The following is a 20,280-nucleotide window of genomic DNA, read 5'->3' as shown; positions in this document are numbered from 1 at the left end:
CACCGGTTCGCCTCCCATAGAACTCCATGTAATTGTATAGCGCTTAAAATACAGGCGCGCGAATGGAAATACCGGTTATAGTGCGGTTTTTTAAACAGTCCGCCGACCGCGCCGACCAACGCAGCGAGCACGCTTCCCTGTGCGACACTAGATAACGGCGCTAGCCACAAGCGGCACTCGCGGGGCAAGGAGGTTGCTCGAAAAAGCGGGGAGAAGCGAAGATAGAGGCTTTAGTTGCCATAGCGACGGAGGGACGCACGCACGTGTCATTCACGTGCGTGCTGTGCATCCCTCCGCTCTGTGCGTTGGAAACAACCGCAACGACAGACCAATCGCAGGTCGAGGAGAAGTGTTCGCGCGCGTTGCATGCCGGTCAAGGGCCGGCTGCTTCTATCCGCAAACATAGCGTCGGTTGTGATCGTCGATGTAGGTGGTGTGGTGGGCGCTCATCGTTCCCTGTAAAAGCGCTATCCTTGACTGTGAATTTTCGTTGTGTGTCGCTATGATAACCCAGCACGTACTAGGAGGAAAGATCCACCTGTTCGTGCGGCGATGTCGGGGGCACTCTCAAGACGGCAGAAACGCCCGTGTCGTCGTGTTTGTTTACTTTGACTACAGTGGTGCTTTCTAAGCATTTGTGTTTTCGAACATCGCCCGGATTTCTTATTTGGAGCAATTCATGCCTGTGCTCAAGTTGAAGTTATTACTGGCGCGTACCGTAAAAGGGATGCGAATTTTCACGAGTTTTTATCACCGGAGAAAAGTGATTAGGGTTAGCAATCCTGAACGCTCGCAACGTCCGTCCGCAACCCGCGATGCCGTTAAAAGGCTGCGCCAGCCTCCAGGCAAAAGTCGCTCATTTCTTTCAAAATGTGTGACACACTTGAGTGAGAAGTTTACTAGTCTGGTGAAATAAAGAATTTCCTCAAACTAAGCTTTATTTTTTATCTAACATAAAATAAATTGTTTTACAAAGGTAAGTTGTCTCATGGCATGTATTTTGGCCTGAAAAATTGATGTTTTGGTTATAGCACAGTACCGCTTATAGTGCGGATTTTCGCGACTCCCGCGACATACGTTATACTGTATAACTTTTTTTATGTTTTTGTTGCTCTGCAGTCTCCTCCATTTGGTCCCGGGTCCCCTCCGTCTCTCAGTACCATTATTCACGTGAGTTGCGTAATTCCTTTATTGCCACATTTTCCCGGATAATGTAATGCATGCCCCAGCAGAGTGTCATTAAAGAAAACGGGCTCCGTTTGTGCGGCCTGTTTGTCAGTCCCATACAACAGTACCGATGAAAAGGGTCTGTTGCCACCCGTGATGTACCGCGTTCGACGCTATGCCGAAAGGGCAGCTGCGTGCTCGCCGGTCCAGTTGGTCGCTCGTCTTCTGTCGCCTCTCTGCTCGCGAGCATGCACAGAGAGTACAGTCCAGCAGCGCAAGGTAGACTGGTTTGACGAGCACGTAGTTTCCACCACTTTGTCGGCACGCCGGTGAACGAGTTGAGTTTGGACTAACGGTCCGTGTTCACGTCATCCAACAGGTGCTGCTCAACGACTACGCCTGGAGACGCAACGTTGGGAACGCGGGGGTATTGGAGGAGTTTGTCGAGGAGAACTTGGTGGCGCCGAATTTGCTGGGGGACGGTGAGTCTGGACTTTTTGTTTGGGGTGCGTGCGACGAGCGGTTGCAGTAAGGGTAGCGGAGACAGGTTGCAAGCTAAACTTCGTTACTAACACCACGGTGCCCGGATTGCATCTTCAACCGGCGTATTTAGCGTCGTGTACCGCCCACGCATCGAAACCGAAACCGATCCTTATTTTTCTTGAATTCGCCGCAACCGCAAGGGCAGCCCGGTACTCCAGACCCACGTGTCGGGGAACAAAGATTGGCTACCAGATGCCCTAATAGATGCGTTGTCTAAAAGACCAGTTCGGGGGAACCAACGGAAAAACCGTCTCTAACGGGCCCGGGAAGACGGTCCGGGCGAAGGCGTAGAAGAGCATCTCTCAAAGTGCTGCCGGCTCGCCGTGGCCCTTTGCAGACTTTGCAAGTGCATTGCTGAGCACGGTGGCGCGCCACCTGACGCCCGAGTCACTGGTGCTGCTGCTGCGGGGGGGCTCCCCGGAGCTGCCAGTCTACCTGCATGGGCATCTGCAAATCAAGGTCCTGCGCTTCCTGCTGGGCCACCCCAGACCCACGGGGCTGCCCCAGGCAGCAGCAGCGGCCACCGAGGCCCTCCTCGGCCGCTGGGGGAAGCCCCTCATCAGGGACATGCTGGTGGGTGGACGCAGCTCGTTTGGAGTCACAGGATTGATGCCTCTACGAGCCCACGCGACCGTGTCACGCGACGTCCAAAGTCGCTGGATCTTGGGAAAGTAGCGACATTGCCTTCCCTGCCAGCTACAGTAAACTCTCACTTGAGCGAACTTCGAGGAAGTTAAGGAAATAGTTCACTTAACTGAACGTTCACTTAACTGAACGTTCACTTAACTGAACGTTCACTAAACTGAATAGTATATTCGCTAGAATATGGAACAGCATAGGGCACAACATACATCAAGTCAAAGGTGTGAAATGCAATTTATGGAGTCATGTACAGGTGAACCTCGATTTAACGAAGTCACCGGGACTTGTTACTTATTTCGTTGAACCTGGAACTTTGTAAAATCGTGGAAGGGATACCTCGCGCATAGGCTGCGCGGGGAATCCGAATTTGTTCATTAAATCGGTAAATTTGTAAAATCGGGTTTCGTAAAATCGAGGTTCAAGTGTATATCGATATATACAAGGTGCATAACAGTTACGTTGCTGCCTTTCTCATTTTAAAACAAAATCTCAATTTCATTTACACTGGCATTCTTAAAGCACATGGAGTAACATAGTCGTCCAGAGTATGTTTTTGTGCACTTCCTCTGGGAGAGCTTGTTGCTATGATGAAGCCATACCGCAACAGCGTCATCCACTGGCTTGAAATATATCAGTTTCTCCTTCAAGCTTTGACTTTCGCTTCACTATCGTTGACAACGTCGACGGTGGAATCCCAAAGTCCTTTGCAACGTCCACTTGCCTTTGACCGTCATCCAGACGCTGAAGGCAGGGGTGGAAGCGCTGCGCCAATTCACTTCCCTGCGCCAGCCTGCTCCAAAACGCCAATTTCAGCTTTTTTTTTTGTGTGTGTGTGTGTGTTTTCTTTAAATTTAGCAGATAATGGTTGGCCACTGGCCACCATGTGGCGTGTACTTTTGCTTAGGCGTCAGTGCGGGTGACTCGTACCATCTCGACTGGGGCTCCTAACCACGTGTAACCGCAGGGCGAGGCGTCGATTTTGACTACAAAGAGCTTGATATACGAACACATCGGTTTGGTTTCGGACATAGTTGGTTGGCGCGGTTGGAGCGCGCATGCAGTTGCCCGGTGGTCCCGATTTGTCGTGATCGTGGGAGTTGGTGCCTCGGCACCAGTGGGCTACCTCGGCCATCATTATGAGCAGAAGTAAGTGGCCTTTACTAGCTTTACCTGTTATTTGTTAGCGTACCATATTTTGACACTTAGCCGTTAAGAAACACATACTATGTTAGTTACGTTTGTTTTTCTTTGCGAATGCAGTTAAGAAACACGCGCTATGTTAGTTTCGTTTGTTTTTCTTTGCGAGCGCATGCACATGCGTCAACATGAGTAAATATAAATGGTCTTTACTAGTTTTACCTGTTATTTGGTAGCGTATTATATTTGCACGCTTAGCCGCGAAGAATCGCGAGCACAGGCACATGCGTTCTCGAGCTCAATTTGTCTTGTCGAAACGAGAGCAAAACCATCATTGTGTGCACGAATGTGCACGCTGTCGTGTGTTGTCTCCCGCCGTCAGACCACTGGCGAGAACAATACCCACGATCTTAAGAGAGTTGGTTAATTGGCAGTGCTACACACTTTTTTGTTTCTTTCCTTTAGCGTGGAGGAGTGGGGGTTACATCAGAAATGCCTTGCAACACTCCCGCGCTGCCGATTCCTGTCATGAACGCACCTTAACTTGCTATAGCCACTCTACTCGCACAAGTTTCGGGTATAGGTGTATCTGGTTTGGGGGGGGGGGGGGGGGGGGGGGGGAAGGGAGAGGGGGGGAGAGGGGAGGGGGGTTGGGTAGAGAAAAGCTGGTGGGCTTTTTGTCACATATGAAGGCAGCCTGCCCCGCAGGGATCAGCGCCTGATCAGCTACATCTCATTTTCAGTCTCGTTCAAACTGTCTTCTCTTAAAGCACTTCTACTGAGTGCACAAGAACTCATAAGCAAGGGTGTGGCAGTTAAGGACATGGACAAGGTGGGGAGTGGACACCTCCTGCTAAGTGATGTGAACTCTAAACTGTCCAAAGTACTTGAGCGCATAAAAGAAATTGACTCTGCTCTTCAAGCTGTGAAAAAAAGGTGAACTTCAGTTGTTTCTAATGTACACAGATTCAGCTTAGTTACAACCCTTTTTTTTTTTTTGAACATGGAGGCCTGTGGGCTCTTCTAGTCAGTGTTTATGCTGCATATGTATTAGTGGCTGTGATATTTTTAAGACAACATATTTGTCCATCTAAAGTAATATAGATATAGCTTTGTATGTTAACTTGGGTGTAGGGATTACTGTATTTTATGAACAGGTATTAAGAACATTTGTATTTAATGAAAATAGGTCAGCAAGGACTGCTTTATTTTGAAACATGTTGTGGTACCTTAATTTTTTTTTTTATGGAGACACGCAATGCACAACATTTTATGGAGTATGTAAGGTTGCGTTGCTCTTCTAGTCGATGCTTAAAGCTGCATATGTACGAGTGACTGTGGTATTCTAAAGACATAAAATACACATTTTATTTTGCATCTGAATTTTTGTCAAATGTCAGTAGCCTTGTATTTTGTTACTAAACTTGATATAGGCGATGAAAGAAGGTAAGACTACGGTGAAAGAAGGCAAGACTACACCGAAGTGCAGAACATGTTAGGGCTTTTTAAGCAGTGATTGAACATGTGTATTCTTTGTTAAACAAAACTGTAGTCAGCAAAGGTAGTTTATCTGACACCTTGCAGTGGTTTAGTTTTTTGGATACATGTTTACAATTGGTCTATTAAATAGACTGTTTTGTACTGGCGTGGCTCAAGTTGTGCTCTTATTGTCGGGGCCTCCCATATAAAGTCTATCATGACTTTGCCTGCTGCCGGAATGGTTCTCAAAGCCTTTCCTTTGCATAAATTGCTAATATTCCATATTTCAATGCAATAGAAGTAGAAAGGTATGTATGTATGTTGCTTGAAAATTATTCTGGGATGTGCATGCATATATTTTTCTACATTTTCACATTTAGCAACAACAAATCACTTTTAGACGCCTGTTTTACCTCCGTTACCTGCTCCAAAACCTACTTCTACGGCTACAAAACTTACTTTTGCTGCTCCCGAGCTGCTCTAAAGCGAGCCTTTTACTGCTCCAAAACTGCTCCAAAGTGGAACTTTTGCTGCTCCCAGTCCTGCTACAAAAGGCTTTAGCCCCCTTCCACCCCTGTGAAAGATTTTGAGCTTGTCTGATAGAGACAACCGCTTCCGTTCCGTCATACTTATTACAAAAGTGGGCACACAAATCGCCGTCCTGCCGCTGTTACCCAAAACTAAGATGGCCAGACAGAACCGAATACAAAGAAAAAGACACTCACCACGGGGTTCGTTTTCGTCGTCCGCACCGCCGCTTTGCCTCGGCAGCGCTGTAAACGCCAGTGATGATGCACCGTCGCTGCAGAGGTGGCGGCGGCAGTGCAGCGGGCATCGGCTTCGCCAGCACTGCAGAGCACAAAACTTCATTGAACTGATTGCAAAAATAATCTTGGGTCTACCCATCAAGTTCATTGAACTGAAATATTCGCTATTCCGAAATTCGTTTTTCGTTTAACTGAAACATTTTTGCATAGAAGGCATAGGAAAATCCTTTGGAGATTTTTTTAAAGTTCATTATTCTGAAATTTTTGTTAAACCGACGTTCGCTCAAGTGAGAGTTTACTGTAGTCGGGCACGAACGGATGCTAACATAGAGACGACCAATACCTCGTAAGGTGGTTGGCCGATCAATCTCCGTTGCCATGGCAATTGCCATTGCACTCCCCCCTTAAAAGCTTCGAAAGGATCGTTCTAGACCAGTTTCACCAAGATCACCATGGAGAGTCATCGTACCGAAAGCGTTCCTCGCAAGTTTAAGCGTGTTAGGCAAGGTGTATGCAATCAACTTATCAATCATGCTTATTTCCACGGATATCTCGCAGTGATATTGTCATTCTTGCATACTTCGAGGCAGGGAAATTACTCTTCAATGCTGCCAATCACCGACGACAAGTCTGGTGGCGATTGCGAAGATGCGCACTTATTTGGTCGGTGTGTGGATAACAAATATTAGTGTACCAAAAAATGCCTTTATAAAACAATCTGTAGCCGGGAGTTTGGATCGGCTTGCCAATAATGGAGAGATCAAAGAAAACTGCTCATTCCATGGACCGAAATGGCAACCATACGGGGAAGGGAGCCTGGCATTACTTTCCCAGGATCCAATGATTTTAGTGACGTCATGTCATGGAACCATGTCCATTCATATGACCACGTTGTTATGCGACGCCATGATCTCGTATGACGTTACAATGTCACGCAACGCTGCAACCTCACAGTGTCCTATTGTGCGAGGTCATTTGACAAAGTTAGCGGGAAAACTTGCTACATGCCGACATAAACTTCAGTTGAGTTTTGCTGCTGAAGTTAAATCACGTGACTTTGCCATGTTTTCATAACAACTTAGTTTTGATGCTCTTGGCTTAGAAACCAACCCTAAAACACCTTCTGCATTAGAAAGCATAGGATGCAGTGGTGTGGAGACTAGTGTTTGGAGCGTTGCTGTGTTGTAACTTTCCAGAAGTGCAGAATTTTAATTCTAAGTCAGTGTTCGCAGGTAGGAAGGCTGTTTTGTTCTATTGGGGGAAAAAATTAGATATTTGTGAATCTAGAAATTAAGATATGTGAATCTGTAACTCTAGAATTAGAGATGTGTGAATCTAAAAATGTTGTAACGTGAATCAAATATAAATTTTTGTAGGCAAGTGTTTGTACCAGTCATTTCTTTCTCTCTTTGATGCTGTTTCATTTACAGGCCAAGGGAAATGTGAAGCCTGGGGTGGATGTGGAGGCCACCATCAACAGCTTTCTGCGCGAGAAACTCTACGCCATTCTGCTTCTCATTCTGAGCCGTGGTCAGTTGCGTAACATTAATAATAATAATAACAATATTTAATCATCATTTTTGCCAGTGCACCTACTCGTCGTCTCTTAATTATGACTCGCGGAATGAAAGCGGATTGTTTTCAGTCTTTGAATCTGTGATTATGTGCGATTAGGCCCGGTGGTTGTTTGGTGTGAGTGCCAACACAATTAGCCAGTGCTTGGTTGTTTGTTTGCATAAATTAGCAGAAACTGTAGGAGGGTTTGTGCATGTTGGTACGATATGCATAGAAGCCCACCTGCCTGCCACGGTTGACTGCTCCAAAACCAGAGTTCCTAGTCTGAGTTGCAGCCTCTATGTTCCGCCTTTCGTCCTTCCGCTGGAAATGGCTGCAGCCAGCACCAGCTAGAAAACAAGGCCCATCGAGTGAGTTATTGTTATTGGATCCCCGACCCTTCCGGAGTGGCAAACACACTGAAGCTCAACAAGGGTATGCGGTGTGGCTATAAATTTACAAAACTCAACTCATCTTTAAAAAAATGTTATTAAAAAAATGGCGCAATTGTAATGTTGTGCCCTATGTACTCCCTTCCCCTATCCCTACACTGCTCCATGCAAATCTTCCATTGATGAAAGCAGTACTGTAGGTCATCGGGTGATGAGCCCTTCGTGAGCTCCGTCGCTTTTGCCCTCGCAGCTTCGACAGAGTCAAATCTCGTTCCTTTCAGCCCAGACTCGATCTTGGAGAATATAAAAAAGTCGGACGGGGCCAGGCCTGATGAGCATGCCTAATGCTGCAACACGTTGATGCTGTGCCGAGCCGGGAACGACGCGACCGACGAGGCTTTGTGTACTAGCGCGTTGTTTCGACGAAGGGTTTGCGAATCGTTCCTCCACATTTCGGGCCACGTGGTTCCCTGCTTGGCATAGCGTCACCGTGTTGGAGCGCCCGGTGTGCTCGCCTGACCTGGCCCCATCTGACTTTTTCCTATATCTCAAGATCGAGTCTGGGTTATAAGGAACGAGGTTTGACTCTGTCAATGCTGCAAAGGCAAAAGCGACGGAGCTCTCGAAGGGCTATCAGTATCATTCAACAACCTACGGCACTGCTTTCAGCAATGGATGATTCACATGGAACGGTGTAGGGACAGGGTAGGGGAACAGGTTGAGACAACATTAAAGATGCACAACTTTTTTAATACAATCTTTTTAAGACGGGTTGTTGTTTAGTAGCCGCACCTCGTACACCGTAAAGAAGCAAATGCACTTGTCTAGCGTCGACACCTGTTACTGTTGCGGAACGTGCCGACGTGAGGTGGCGCTGCATGAATTCACTAGCGATGACATTTGGGCGGGAAATGTGCAAGCCCGGTCTCCTAGGAAGTATTGCCGCACTACCCCGTAAAATGGATTGCACGTCGACAGAGCCGTTCTCTTCTGCACGCAGCCGAGAACAACTTTGGCCGGGATCTGGTGTTGCTCGTCCAGACAACGCTGGCGGAACTGATGGCACTGGTCTCCTCCTGCTTCCGGGATGAGACGGACTCCGTGGACTCTGTCTTCCGGGAAAGAATGGTTTGTGGTTTCCCGCTTTTTTACGGCGACAGCGATTATCGGCAGGGTTTCGCAGTAGATCCCAGTGTGTGTACACCGCAAAATTTAACGTCGTATGGCACTGTGGGGTCACGCGAAGTGTTTTTTCATTAAATATAATGCACGAATTTCAACGCTAAATTTGGTGGGGAAATTGGGACATCATATGGCGTCCCAATTTCCTCATTAAATAAGATGTGCAAAAATTTGTCTGCTAAGTTTAACAGAAAAAGTGTGTCATTATAAGACACTGTGACGTCACTTGTGACGTCTCGGTGTCATGTGAAAATGTAATCTTTGCACCTTTGCCCGCCATTTATTTCAATTTCAGGTTGGAACAAAAGTATGAAATTTCGGTGCATGTCAGAAAGTCTTCTTTTGCTAGGAGTGTGGACACCGAAGCAACAAATTACTTATTTGCTTTTGCTTTGCTTGTTCATTGCTCTGCTTGACTCCACTTGTTGGCTAAACCATCGAAAAGGTGCCACTTGCCATTACAGTGTTGAGTTCTGTGTCATGGGATGGCTTTGTGCACCCATTGGTCAGGAAGGCTTTTGAATAGCCCGGCAACTCAGAAGTGTAATGCACTTCTGAGGCGCCAGCGCGTTTGGCAACAAAATAGTCGCAAAATAATTGCAGCACACGCGATTGCAAGTTTTAAGTCTGTCCCATGAACGAACTCAATAGTACATCTGTCGTCACAGCCAATTCCTATGCACAAGGTTTTCTACATTGGGAATTTACCAAAGACTGAGGTTTTCTAAAGGACAACCACAAACACAGGCAAGTCTCGAATACAGCTAAATCTTAATGGACTGAACGAACCGGCAACACACAACAAAATACAGAAAGGGAGACACAAAGCTTTTAGCCTTTCCACTCCGGTGAAGGACGACCAGCGAAGCTTTACTATGGTCAGGCGACCTCAAGGACAACGCCTAAGGACAACCTCGAGGACGACCTCGAGGACGACATCTAGGACGACCTCGAGGGCGATGCCTAGAGAAATTCAGCCTTTCCACTCTGGTGAAAACCAGGGTGGAAAGGCTGGAAAGGCTGTCACCATCTATGAGCAAGGCCGGCAAGCCGATTGTCTGGTTGCCGTCGTTGCTTATAGATGGCGGTAGGTGTCCAGAGTTTTGTGTCGACATTTCTTTGTGGGGGACACGATCCTGGGGAAACTAGGCCTTAACAACTCCGCTGTAAAAAAAACTCTTTCCATAAGTACACCGCTGCTTACAAACACTCGACAAATGAAATTTGCTCCCGAACCTTACAACTTGCTAGTTTACAGAGCCTCCAACATACCCAAAGTCAGGGAACACAAATAAGCATCCTACTAACCCCGATGAAAGGAACAACAGGGAATGCCCTTGAACCTGCAGCCTAGAAATGCTAAAGCTTAATTCACAACCTCAGGGTTACAAAACAAGAAGACAGTTTCCATATTTGGTTTTACCTTTCTGCTTGCCGATTCAACGACGTCCTCGGCGCAGCAGGTGTCCACGGACCTCTGACCACTTCATCTAAACATTGGTCTGTTGTGCAGAACTTCATTCTGACCGGACTCACCGTGGGACTGTCCCCGACCGTGCGGGACCTGATCATTGATTGGGCCTTTGGCTCGTGGATGGCCGTATTGGCATCCCTGGTGTTCTCGCCGTCTGCGGTGGCTGCCGTGACCAGCCGCTACCTGGTACAGAGCGGCGAGCCCTCGCCCGAGGCTGCCCAGGAGCACCAGGAGCAGACGCCAAGAGAGCCCACCCCCTCGGCCATGGAGGTGGACGTCAGTGCCACGGTAGGGTAGCCCGGTGTTCTTTAGCCTCGCAAAGTGGGGCGTCAAATCTCGTCTGTTGTGGGGCAACCTTTTTAACGTCGAACATGGGTTGGGAGCCGCGAGAAAAGCGACGCATTACGCTTTACCGACACAGACGTCAAGGGCATATTGTCACCAATGAAGGTGACGAGAGGATGAACAGTGAACTGAAAATAAAGGTTTAATTGGCAAACTTGTACCAAACAAAATAAAGAACGAATGTCGAGGAAGCAGAAAAGCGGGCAGCAATTTGGCGGCGTAACAGCAAGTAACAGTGAGACTGACTCAACAATGTCACGAGCAGCTCCTTATCTAGTCTGCGTCGGTGTCGCGAAACTTTGGCCCAGAAGGTTCGAGCATCGAGCGTTCAGAGTGAGGATGAACAGGCACTTTCGAGAACAAGAAACTAAGATGAAATAATAAATGTTACGCCCCGAGTGAGAATAAAGACAAATCTTCTAGAATTTCGTGACTGGGCGCTGTTTGCTCAGCCCAACGCACGGCAATATAAGCAACATATTTGTATAGGAGATGTATAACTTATGCCGCCTCGAGGTCGGGGTATCGCATGACCCCATTATGTCACGTGACACCCTGGCATCGTATAATCTCTATTATCTATTTTTTTTTTCATTGAGTATTTTATTTTTTATTTATTGCTATCTTTTATTTTTATTTATTGATTTTTTATTATTTGCATCCAAAACCTGCACCTTTTGCTGGCACCCTTGTATTAAAAAAAATGGGCACATCTCCACATGGTGAATGATGTTGATTGGGTTGAAGCTCTGGTAATGCTGATGATACTGATTTTATTGTTCATAGGTAGTGCTGATGGTGCTGATGTTTTTTTATTGCTCATAGGTAGTGGTGAGTTCCAGGTTGCGTTTCGACTTCATTATTACTGCTTTATGGTCTGTGAAATGCAGAGCCAGTGGTTCTTCTAGCGGATCAGCTTGGATCCGCTAGAAGCCATGGGAACGTATCTCCATCTCCAGCGCTTAAGTCAACGGTCCATGTCAGAAAGAGAATGTGTGGTATGGATCGTGGTTATATACGCAGTTGAGCATTTGACCGCAGCACCCTCTCCTGTATAGACGTTGAGCGGCTACATGCAACGTTGCAGTGTAGCGTAATGGTTAAGACGTCTGCCTCGTGAGCAAGCGGTCCTAAGTTCGAACCCCCGTGCGGGCGTACGTTGTTTCTTTAAAAGTGGCCCGATTCCGGGGGCAATGCAATCGATGTGAGCACGGACGCCAGACGGATGGACAACGCTGGACCCTAAGGAGCTTCGCCCCTAATAAAGAAATTTGCCCTTCCAGACAAGCTGTGCCACTGGCTCAGTGGCTGTAGTATCCTATTGCCACCGCACTGAACCAGGTCCCTGGTTTCTCGCTCTTTGTTCCCCCTCTCATGCTCCTCTCCCCACGGGAGCGGGTCTTCGGGCCACTCTCCGCAGAAAGGAGGAGGATCTCCCTCTTTTTTAAATGGAAAAGAGGAATTGAGGGAGAGTCTTCTCCTTTTTCTCATCAGCCCTTAACGCGTGCGATTTCCAGCATGTCACCCCATCATGACGTTTGTTCATGACGATTTCCTCGTAGAAAACGACTTGAGCAAGGAAAAAAGGACGCCGAAACTCTAGTATGAACCAAAAGACGTACGGTGTAGCAAAATCTTTGTTTCACCACCCAGGCAAAAAATGCCGAGTTGCCGGGCTGTAGACGCACGTGCGGCATCAGGCATCTACTGTTTTGCGGTCACGTGCGGATGAAAATAGAGTCGCCGATTGATTTTCCGGACTTCGTGGGGGTTGAAAAAGCATCCGAATAATAAAGCAGTCCGAAAAATCTGCAGATTACAAAACCTGGCCTTATTGAACCTAAGCGGGCTTAGAATACTCACTAAGAGTACCTTGTGTCAGCTTATGCTTGCGGGTGGTCATGTCCGCTTGCGTTCACATCAGTGTCATGCTCTAACCCAGCGGAGGTGCAAGAGGCCAGAAGGTTCAAAGCACGTATCAATGCAAGGCAAAGCAACAAACGGCGAGACATTTAGGTGCAAAGCTTGGAAGCTGTCGGCAGCGCACTCCGAACTTAAAGGAGCGATGCAACAATTTTTGTGCTTTGCGCAAATACCGCTTAAAACGGGTCCATAACGTTAATGACCTATGGAACACGCGTTCGTTTTTCACCCCACGCAATGGAAGTCCCAGAAAAAATGTTAAAGAAAAACGAGCAGCATTCACTCCCTCAACTTGCAGCCAGAACAAGCGGCCAGGTGATCTGGAGCCGATTATATGCCACCAATGTTGATCAGAGCCACGCGCTGGGGTTGGCAAAGCGCAGGACACGCGCTGAGTTCCAGACATTGTTATGGCTCGGCTGTTGTCGTCGTTGCAGCGATTGGACACGGGTCACTACCCGAATGCTTTTCGAGCTAGTAATTATCACGAGCCCAAGTCGAGTGCCCACGCAATGCTCGGGTCCAATCTATGAACCGTATTCAAATATCGTCACCGGGGTGTACTGCGATCCCCACGTTACGTCATCAAATTTTGCAAAGGAGAGATTGAATGAAAATTATCGCTTTTGTCCTTGAAATTATACCGTAACAAAGGAGTTTCTTGGCAAGTGGCGTTGCGTGTGAGTATCCTTGAGTCCCAGGTGTGCCAGTAAGCTCGTGTAAAGTGAAAAACATTCCAATTGAATATCGTTGCACCGCTCCTTTAACGGATGGTGACTGGCACGAAAACAGAACAAAAATTTGGTTGTAGATGGAAAAACGATCAAACAAGAAAACCAAGATGGCGATGATGATGCCTAGCAAAAACAAAATTCATAGCAAAGCACGCCAAGCGGCTGGTTCGGCAATGCTAAAATAGTGCTGCCAAACCTATCCAATCAATCAGAGATACCGAGCCAAGCCCACGGTAAAACCTGTAAAAAATCTAAGATAGCAACCTTGGTGGCTGTGACTTAATTGACTCGGGTGCCTAAGAGCTGCGCTTTTAGGCGCCTGTTTCCTGGTTGAGTGGCATCGGCTTAACCGCGCATTTTGCATTATGGCACGTCGCAGTTTCCCCCTAATTTAGCGGGGAAACTGAAATGGTGTTGAGATCACGCGACATCAATTTCGCAGCTAAATTTACCAGGTTAAGCTTCCCCGCTAAATTTAGCAGGAAAAATTTTGTTTCTCACTACTTTTAGCGGGGAGATTTCGCTAAATTTAGCAGGGAAATTGTCACTATCTTTAGCGGGAAATTTAGCGAAAATTTCTTACTAAATGGGAGGGGGAGGAGAGGCATACCCTCCTCTCCGTACCCTTTCCTTCTCCTCCTCAAGAGCTGCACTCTAATTTCGCATTACAGAGGATTGTAAACGTCTTTCATTTTTTACAGAAAGGGTGCTACGCTTTGAAATTTTACAAGATGAAGTCGACCTGTGAAATATACCTTTGACAAAAAGTTTAGATTGCTATGTGCACGCACAGTTTTTTATGGCCCATTTTAGATCAAGCCTGGTTATTTCGGTCACCCTACATTTTTGTCTGAAAAATCAAACTTTCGAACTACAAACTGTCTGAAAAATTGTTTGTTAATATGTACTATTTTAATTGGGCGAGTCATGGTTCCTCGTCAATGTCCGAAATAACGAGAAAGTCTGAATTTTTGGCATCCGGAAAATTGGTCGGGGACTCTATCCTGTACAGTCCGCAGGGGCCGACGATTGCTTTGCTGCCACGCAGGAGCAAACAACGCCACAGCCCGCGGAGGCACCCAAGGTGGGTGGCAGCGCGACGACAGGGTCGCAGGACCACCGCCCCACGGCGCCACCGCTCGCGGAGGACCCACTGCCCGAAGTGATCCTCGGCTCAGAGTCCTGGCACGCCTCCGTGCCTTCGGTGAGAACTCCGCAAGACCCGCGGAATCGCGGACATCGCGCGTCGTGGTCGTAGTTTCCCACAGCCTAAGGACGTAGGGTATGGCTTATCATGTCGACGCTTCTTGCGTCGTGATTTGTCCTTAGACGTTTATCTAGGCCGATGCTGCAACCCGACTGGCTTACGACCGACGGCTTCTCCAGCTGTCGGCGACTCGCAATCAACTGCATTTCAGTCACTCGTGTCTGCATGTTACGAAAGAGCACACTGGTGCCTTCTGCTGGGTAGCCCCAGAACGCTTCTGAGCCGCATATATGCAATGTCCCACAACAAAAAGAAACGTATGAGGTGTTTTGTTTTTTTTTAAATAACCTACTAGTTGTTGAACGCACATTTTCCGCCCAAACGTAGCGCCAGCACTCCAAACCAGATGCCAAAGTTTCAGAACGAACTGTTATCTCCTTCAAAGGTTATAGGCGATTTTCTGAAATTTGCAATGGAAAAACTGCAGCTGACAATTCTCTCAAATGCGCGGAGCATGAGTAATGCAACTGCTAGATTTGTTGTAATGCCAAGTGGAGAACATTTTATGGCAATGTGCTGGGCATGACAGGGAGGAAAAGGAAACAGGTATTTTTGGTGCTGGAGATACCCTGTAGGGATATGAAGTGAACTGTAGGTACTAGTACAGTGATGTGATTGCTGCGCCGATTGCACCAAACTGCGCCAGGTGGCTACTCTGCTACATCCTGCTACATTTTGCCAAAATAAGGGTAATCTGTGCCAAGCCTGCACCAAAAAACCATATTCGGTCGCCTTTAAGATAAAACTAAACTAAGTACCGTAATTGAGCATGCGTGTGTTATGTGCCGCAAACGGCTGCCCAACACAAAGTACCCTGCATCAATTGTCCATCCAGTCTTGCAGGGATTGCCTGCCGTCTCGCGTTTCGCGCCCTTGTCGTCTCGTAAATCTTGTTTCGCGTCTTTTTTTTTATAAATATTTTTAACAATGACGCGGGTGTGTGCGGAAGCTCCGCCGCTAGCTTGCCAGGTACCAGCCATGCCGTCATGCTACGAACTGAAACCACGTTTTTGCGCGGCGGGTGTTACTTTGTGAGCTGAAGCACTCGCTCTTGAAAGCAACAGGTGTGGGAAAACTATATTTGGTCCCTTCCTTCCAGTCACCGTGGCCGTGCGACGTCGGATGTTGCCGTCCCCACGTCACTGCATATATGGCGCTTTCTAAAATGAAACTAAGCACCGTCGCATGTTCATCAACATTCCTGTTCTTGTTTAAATCATACCCGACTACAAAAATCCCTCTTAACTCAGACTGCTGTGTCAAAGTATTGGTTATCTAGGTTTTTCTCATTGGGCTATCTTTCGAGAGGGAACCTGGTTCGTGAAAAATCTTCCGTGAATGAAAGTTGGTAAAGAGAAGTGAACTAAAGCAGAGAAGGCAATGATGCACGCTGAGCCCGCACAATGCTCTTGTTTGTCTCGAGTCCAGTCGTTGCACAAAGCGCCCAAGAACTTTCTGACCCTGGCTCGCAATGTCTTGCATCAATGCGCTCAAATTTTTTTTTTTTTTTTTAAAGTTTGTACTTTGTTTGTTGGTCTGTCAAGCACGCACCGCTGGTGTGTTTTTTGTCGTTACATTGTCGACAGTTACATTTTGCATAGAATTTTGAGAAGCAGTCGGCGATGGAGCAGAGTGGCATGGCATGGTTTCGGTTTCAGTCGAACAGCCGTTGTCTCCGCTCGCGCGACGAAGCATGTGCAATTGCAAGCCTGCCAAAGTAGCCATCACGTGCATGCGAATATGATTGCACGACAGGGGGCACCACCTGGGACGCTTGCAATCCATTGTTTTACGTTTGCTTAATTTTTACGAAAATCTGGCCCGTCGGGAACCAGTAAAACGGTGGCAAGCGGTTTTTCTAAACTGCTTGGCAATGCCTACAGCACTGTACACTTGTGGGATGTCTCAGCCATAAGAACACAAGCACAGAGTTCCATCACAATTTTTAACATCAGAACACGGCACAACACAAAGTTCCCTTCGTTCGTACTGCACCTAAAAGGAATATGTTTATTTTTTCTAAGAATATCTCCTCCAAAAGCCACTTTTGCTGCTCCAAAACACTGTCTAGGTTGCTCCAAAGGCCACATTTGCTGCTCCAAAACACTGTTTTCGCTGCTCTGAAAGGTGCTCCAAAATGGTTTAGGCTAATCACATCACTAAAAATTACACAAAAAAAAAAAAAAAAAAAAATTTTTTTTAATTAATGCGGAAAATAAAAGAAATTAAGAATTTTGGCTGCCCTTGAATAGCAAAAGCTTGATTGTCTTGAGGAGAAATTTTTATACAACACTTGCCAAGAAAACAACCAAATCAGCTCTGAACAACTTTGTGGAAACGATATTGGGTATGAAAAAGCGAGAACACGATCTGGAAAACCATTCCAGTCCTTTATGGACTGGGCGAATGGGGAAAGTAGGATCAAGTTAGTCTGTGATTTAAAGGGTGTGACTGCCTGAATGATGATAAACCGTGGCAGGTGTGAATTGAGCAGGTGTGAAGAAGTGTGTTTTGAAAAGTGATTCGCTGTAATAAGTTTGGAGGATGCAGGATGCTTTGCTGGTTCAACAGCTCTGTGCCTCGGTACCTTGGCATTTGAAAAATAATTCCGTTGAATCTTGTCCTTCCACTGTGCTTCATTCTGCGTAACTAAATAATCCGGGAGAAAAATGTTCAGAAACACACCGATAAAACTTGCAGTGTGTCATCTGAATCGTGTTTATCGACCAAGTCCTAAGTATGAAACAGACTGCAGTTGTACTACACGTTGTCGGCACGTTCTTCTCCGCAGGAGTGGGTGCCCATCATCACGAGAGACATCCAGCGGCAGCGACGTCAGGCCACCCAGCCCCCATTCAGCGACGCCTACTTCTGTGGCATGCCTTCCAAGCGCAGGAAGGTATGTTGTTCTTTGAGCCGGCGTCTATGCTTCTGCATCAGGGGTGGCTGGAACCCGGGAAATGGATTTTTTCGGGCGTGCAATCGCCCGTGTAGGTGCCGGGCGAGCCGAGCGGCAAGCTTCGAGAGGCGTTCATTCCTCCGTTTGATGGGACACAGTTGGAGTTCTGCTCCAGGTTGTCACAGCTCTATCGTGCTCCACTGCACTAACTTGGTTTCACCACAACTCGGTCAGAAGGCAGGTGCTACGGCCCCTAGGGACAAACGAGATTGACTTAGCAAGACTCGTGACAACTTTTCACCGGAGGAGTGCACTCCAATGGTATGTTGTTACATGCCTCACTCAAAGGCTGTCGATTGGCTCGCTGGGTCTGTTGCTTTAACCGCCTGCCAAGTTGGGCCGAAAAAAAGTCGGTGTTGGTCGCACTCCACCGCTCGAACTGCGCTCTACAGCACTAGCTGTGCTCCACTGTGCCAGTTGTGCTCAACTGCTCGAGCTGTGGTTCACTGCACTATACTCGGCTCCAACTATTTTGTGCTTTGTTATCAAGGCTAGCGTAGCTTTTACTGCACTCCAGCGCCATCAAAAATTACAAACTTGCACGAGTGTGTGGCTTCATTTGGCACCTCTTTCGCGCTGGAGCACTTGTGAACAAGATTCAAGAGAAATCCACACCGTGTAGGTTACACCGGCCTCAATAACGTAGCGCAAAATAGTTGACACAGAGTGTAGCCTTGCTTCTCTGCACTAGGTGTGCCTCAATGTGCTAGTCGTACTCTAGCCCCACGCTTTCCTCTCTGACCAGATCATGAACGGAGGAAATGCGGGCGGCCCAGATGGCTCCGTTCCAAGCTCCCTGACAGAGGCGCTGCAGCGTGCGGTGCAGCGGGCGGGCGTGAGGGCGCCCCGGGACGGCATGGAGGCCTTCCTGGCGGCGGCCAGGCAGCACCCGGCCCTGCAGGCGGCCCACGGGCTACAGCTGCGCCAGGCCGTGAGGGAGCGGCTGTCCACGGACCCGGACTTCCGCCCCGACCGGTTCCCCAACGCTCACCGCTTCTACTACAGCGCAGACCCTTGAGTGCAGTCTCTGTCTGCCTTGTACTTTGTGTGGGCTCTGATTCTCGCCAATCGGGAGAGGGATCCCAGTCCGTTTCCCGTTTGCGAAACTTCAAAACTTCAAATAGAGGTGTTGGCATCCGTGTTTGTGGGCCAAGTGCTCCCATCATTTCTACCTTCCGACCGGAGAGGAAGCTCAAGTGCAAGCGGAGGGGTTTCGAAAGACGCTTCTAGCTTATGAAACTATTAACTCGCGCTCACAAATTTTACTTCAATCGGTGAATAGAGTACACATATGTTGCACGGCACAGCCACAAACTTCGTGGCCATTTAAAGTCTTCTTTCCAATTTTGAGCTGCAGTTTCCGTTTTGTGTACAAATTGGCAGAGCGTTCAGGGTCTGTTCTCGGACTGCAAAACTTCCAAGCTGCAGTTCAGAAGAAAGTAAGGTATTGGCATCCGCAGGCATGGGACGTGCACTGCCCCGTCTCCAGCTCCCGACTGGAGAGCAATCCTCAGGTGAGGGCCTTACTTTCGAAAGTAAGGAGTATCGGAAGATACTCCTTACTTTCGAAACTATCTACTGACGCTTGCAAGGTTTACTTCAGTCGGTGGATAAAGATGCATACTATGTTGCTTGGCACGGCCACAAACTTTGTGGCTACTCGATGCATTCTTTTCAATCTCGGGCTGCCGTTTCCATTTTGCGTGCAATCCACAAAGAAGCCCACATAAACATTAGCAGTACGCGTACAATTATTTTATGTGGAACATTGCTCATGTATGTTGATGGTACACTATAAAATTCTGGTTGAGACGTGCATTGGATAAGTTGTCCTCGAGTCCTCCTGTACGACTTCGGTGGTACAATGAAGTTTGGTTGAGATCTTTTTCAGGGGCATCTTTGAGTTGTATGTTTTGTTTGTCAAATGTTCTCAAGTTTTCGTATTACAACTGGCCGACTGTTCGAGAGCGGGCATTAAAAGCCTGATTTCTTTTCACTCCATGAAAGCATTGCAATAGTTTCTTTTTTTGTTTTTATAGTGTTTCATAAGCTACATTTTTCTACATAAAGGAACTGTCATTTTAAGAGTAGATTCACCACCTAGAACAGGCATACTTGGAGAGCAGAGTCAAACTATATAAACAAGAGCTTGCTCCCAATTTTGTTTTCAGAAAAATCCTTCATAATCCTATCTATTAAAAAAGATTTAGCTCTTGACTGCGTAATTAAGAATTCTCAGGGTCATTGTCTGAATGTGCAAATAAACCCCCTGAAGACAATCTGAATTCGTTTTGTCTTGGAAACTTTCGGTTAATAGAGACACCAATTTTCATTTTGACAGCTGGCGGAATGAATCGATTGCTTTGCACTGTGCATTAGATTGTAGTCCTTCCCAGCATCTAATGAGGTAATGTGACTCGTGGTTATGTATTGCAGAAATGACAACTTCAGCTTAAGTTAAAGCTGACCATAAACTTGTGCATCGTGTGTGGCGCAAGCTGGTAGTTATTGTGAACAACAAACAATATATTGAGCATTGAGTGTCACTGTTGGGCACACCATTATGACATGTTGAGATTACTTAGAGCCATTTTGTGGACATTCCACTGTAACTAAACTATAAAAAAAAAAAAAAAATTGCAGGAGGACATTTAAGATTGCTTATGTGTAGGAAGGCGAAAGCATTATAGTCCCGCCGGAGAAATGTTTTCGAGT

At 47.2% G+C, this 20,280-nt stretch overlaps 1 protein-coding gene across 3 annotated transcripts in view; it reads left to right on the top strand.

Moving 5' to 3' along the window:
• Positions 1 to 19,844, top strand: part of LOC8040325 (large proline-rich protein BAG6) — a 74,744-nt gene extending 54,900 nt beyond the window's left edge. For all 3 annotated transcript variants that reach the window (XM_029990453.3, XM_029990454.3, XM_029990452.3), the window contains 9 exons: positions 1,120 to 1,170; positions 1,547 to 1,649; positions 2,048 to 2,283; positions 7,166 to 7,265; positions 8,682 to 8,809; positions 10,377 to 10,625; positions 14,388 to 14,543; positions 17,398 to 17,505; positions 18,311 to 19,844. In XM_029990453.3, coding sequence (XP_029846313.3) covers positions 1,120 to 1,170; positions 1,547 to 1,649; positions 2,048 to 2,283; positions 7,166 to 7,265; positions 8,682 to 8,809; positions 10,377 to 10,625; positions 14,388 to 14,543; positions 17,398 to 17,505; positions 18,311 to 18,583 — 1,404 coding nt within the window. In that variant the 3' untranslated portion in view covers positions 18,584 to 19,844. The remainder of the gene's footprint in view (positions 1 to 1,119; positions 1,171 to 1,546; positions 1,650 to 2,047; positions 2,284 to 7,165; positions 7,266 to 8,681; positions 8,810 to 10,376; positions 10,626 to 14,387; positions 14,544 to 17,397; positions 17,506 to 18,310) is intronic.
• Positions 19,845 to 20,280: the final 436 nt, after the last annotated feature.

Source organism: Ixodes scapularis, unplaced genomic scaffold (assembly GCF_016920785.2).
Source record: "Ixodes scapularis isolate PalLabHiFi unplaced genomic scaffold, ASM1692078v2 PGA_scaffold3__209_contigs__length_174095766, whole genome shotgun sequence".
Taxonomy (NCBI): domain Eukaryota; kingdom Metazoa; phylum Arthropoda; class Arachnida; order Ixodida; family Ixodidae; genus Ixodes; species Ixodes scapularis.
The sequence above is the reverse complement of the archived record's forward strand: the minus strand, read 5'-3'. Positions and strand labels throughout refer to the sequence as shown.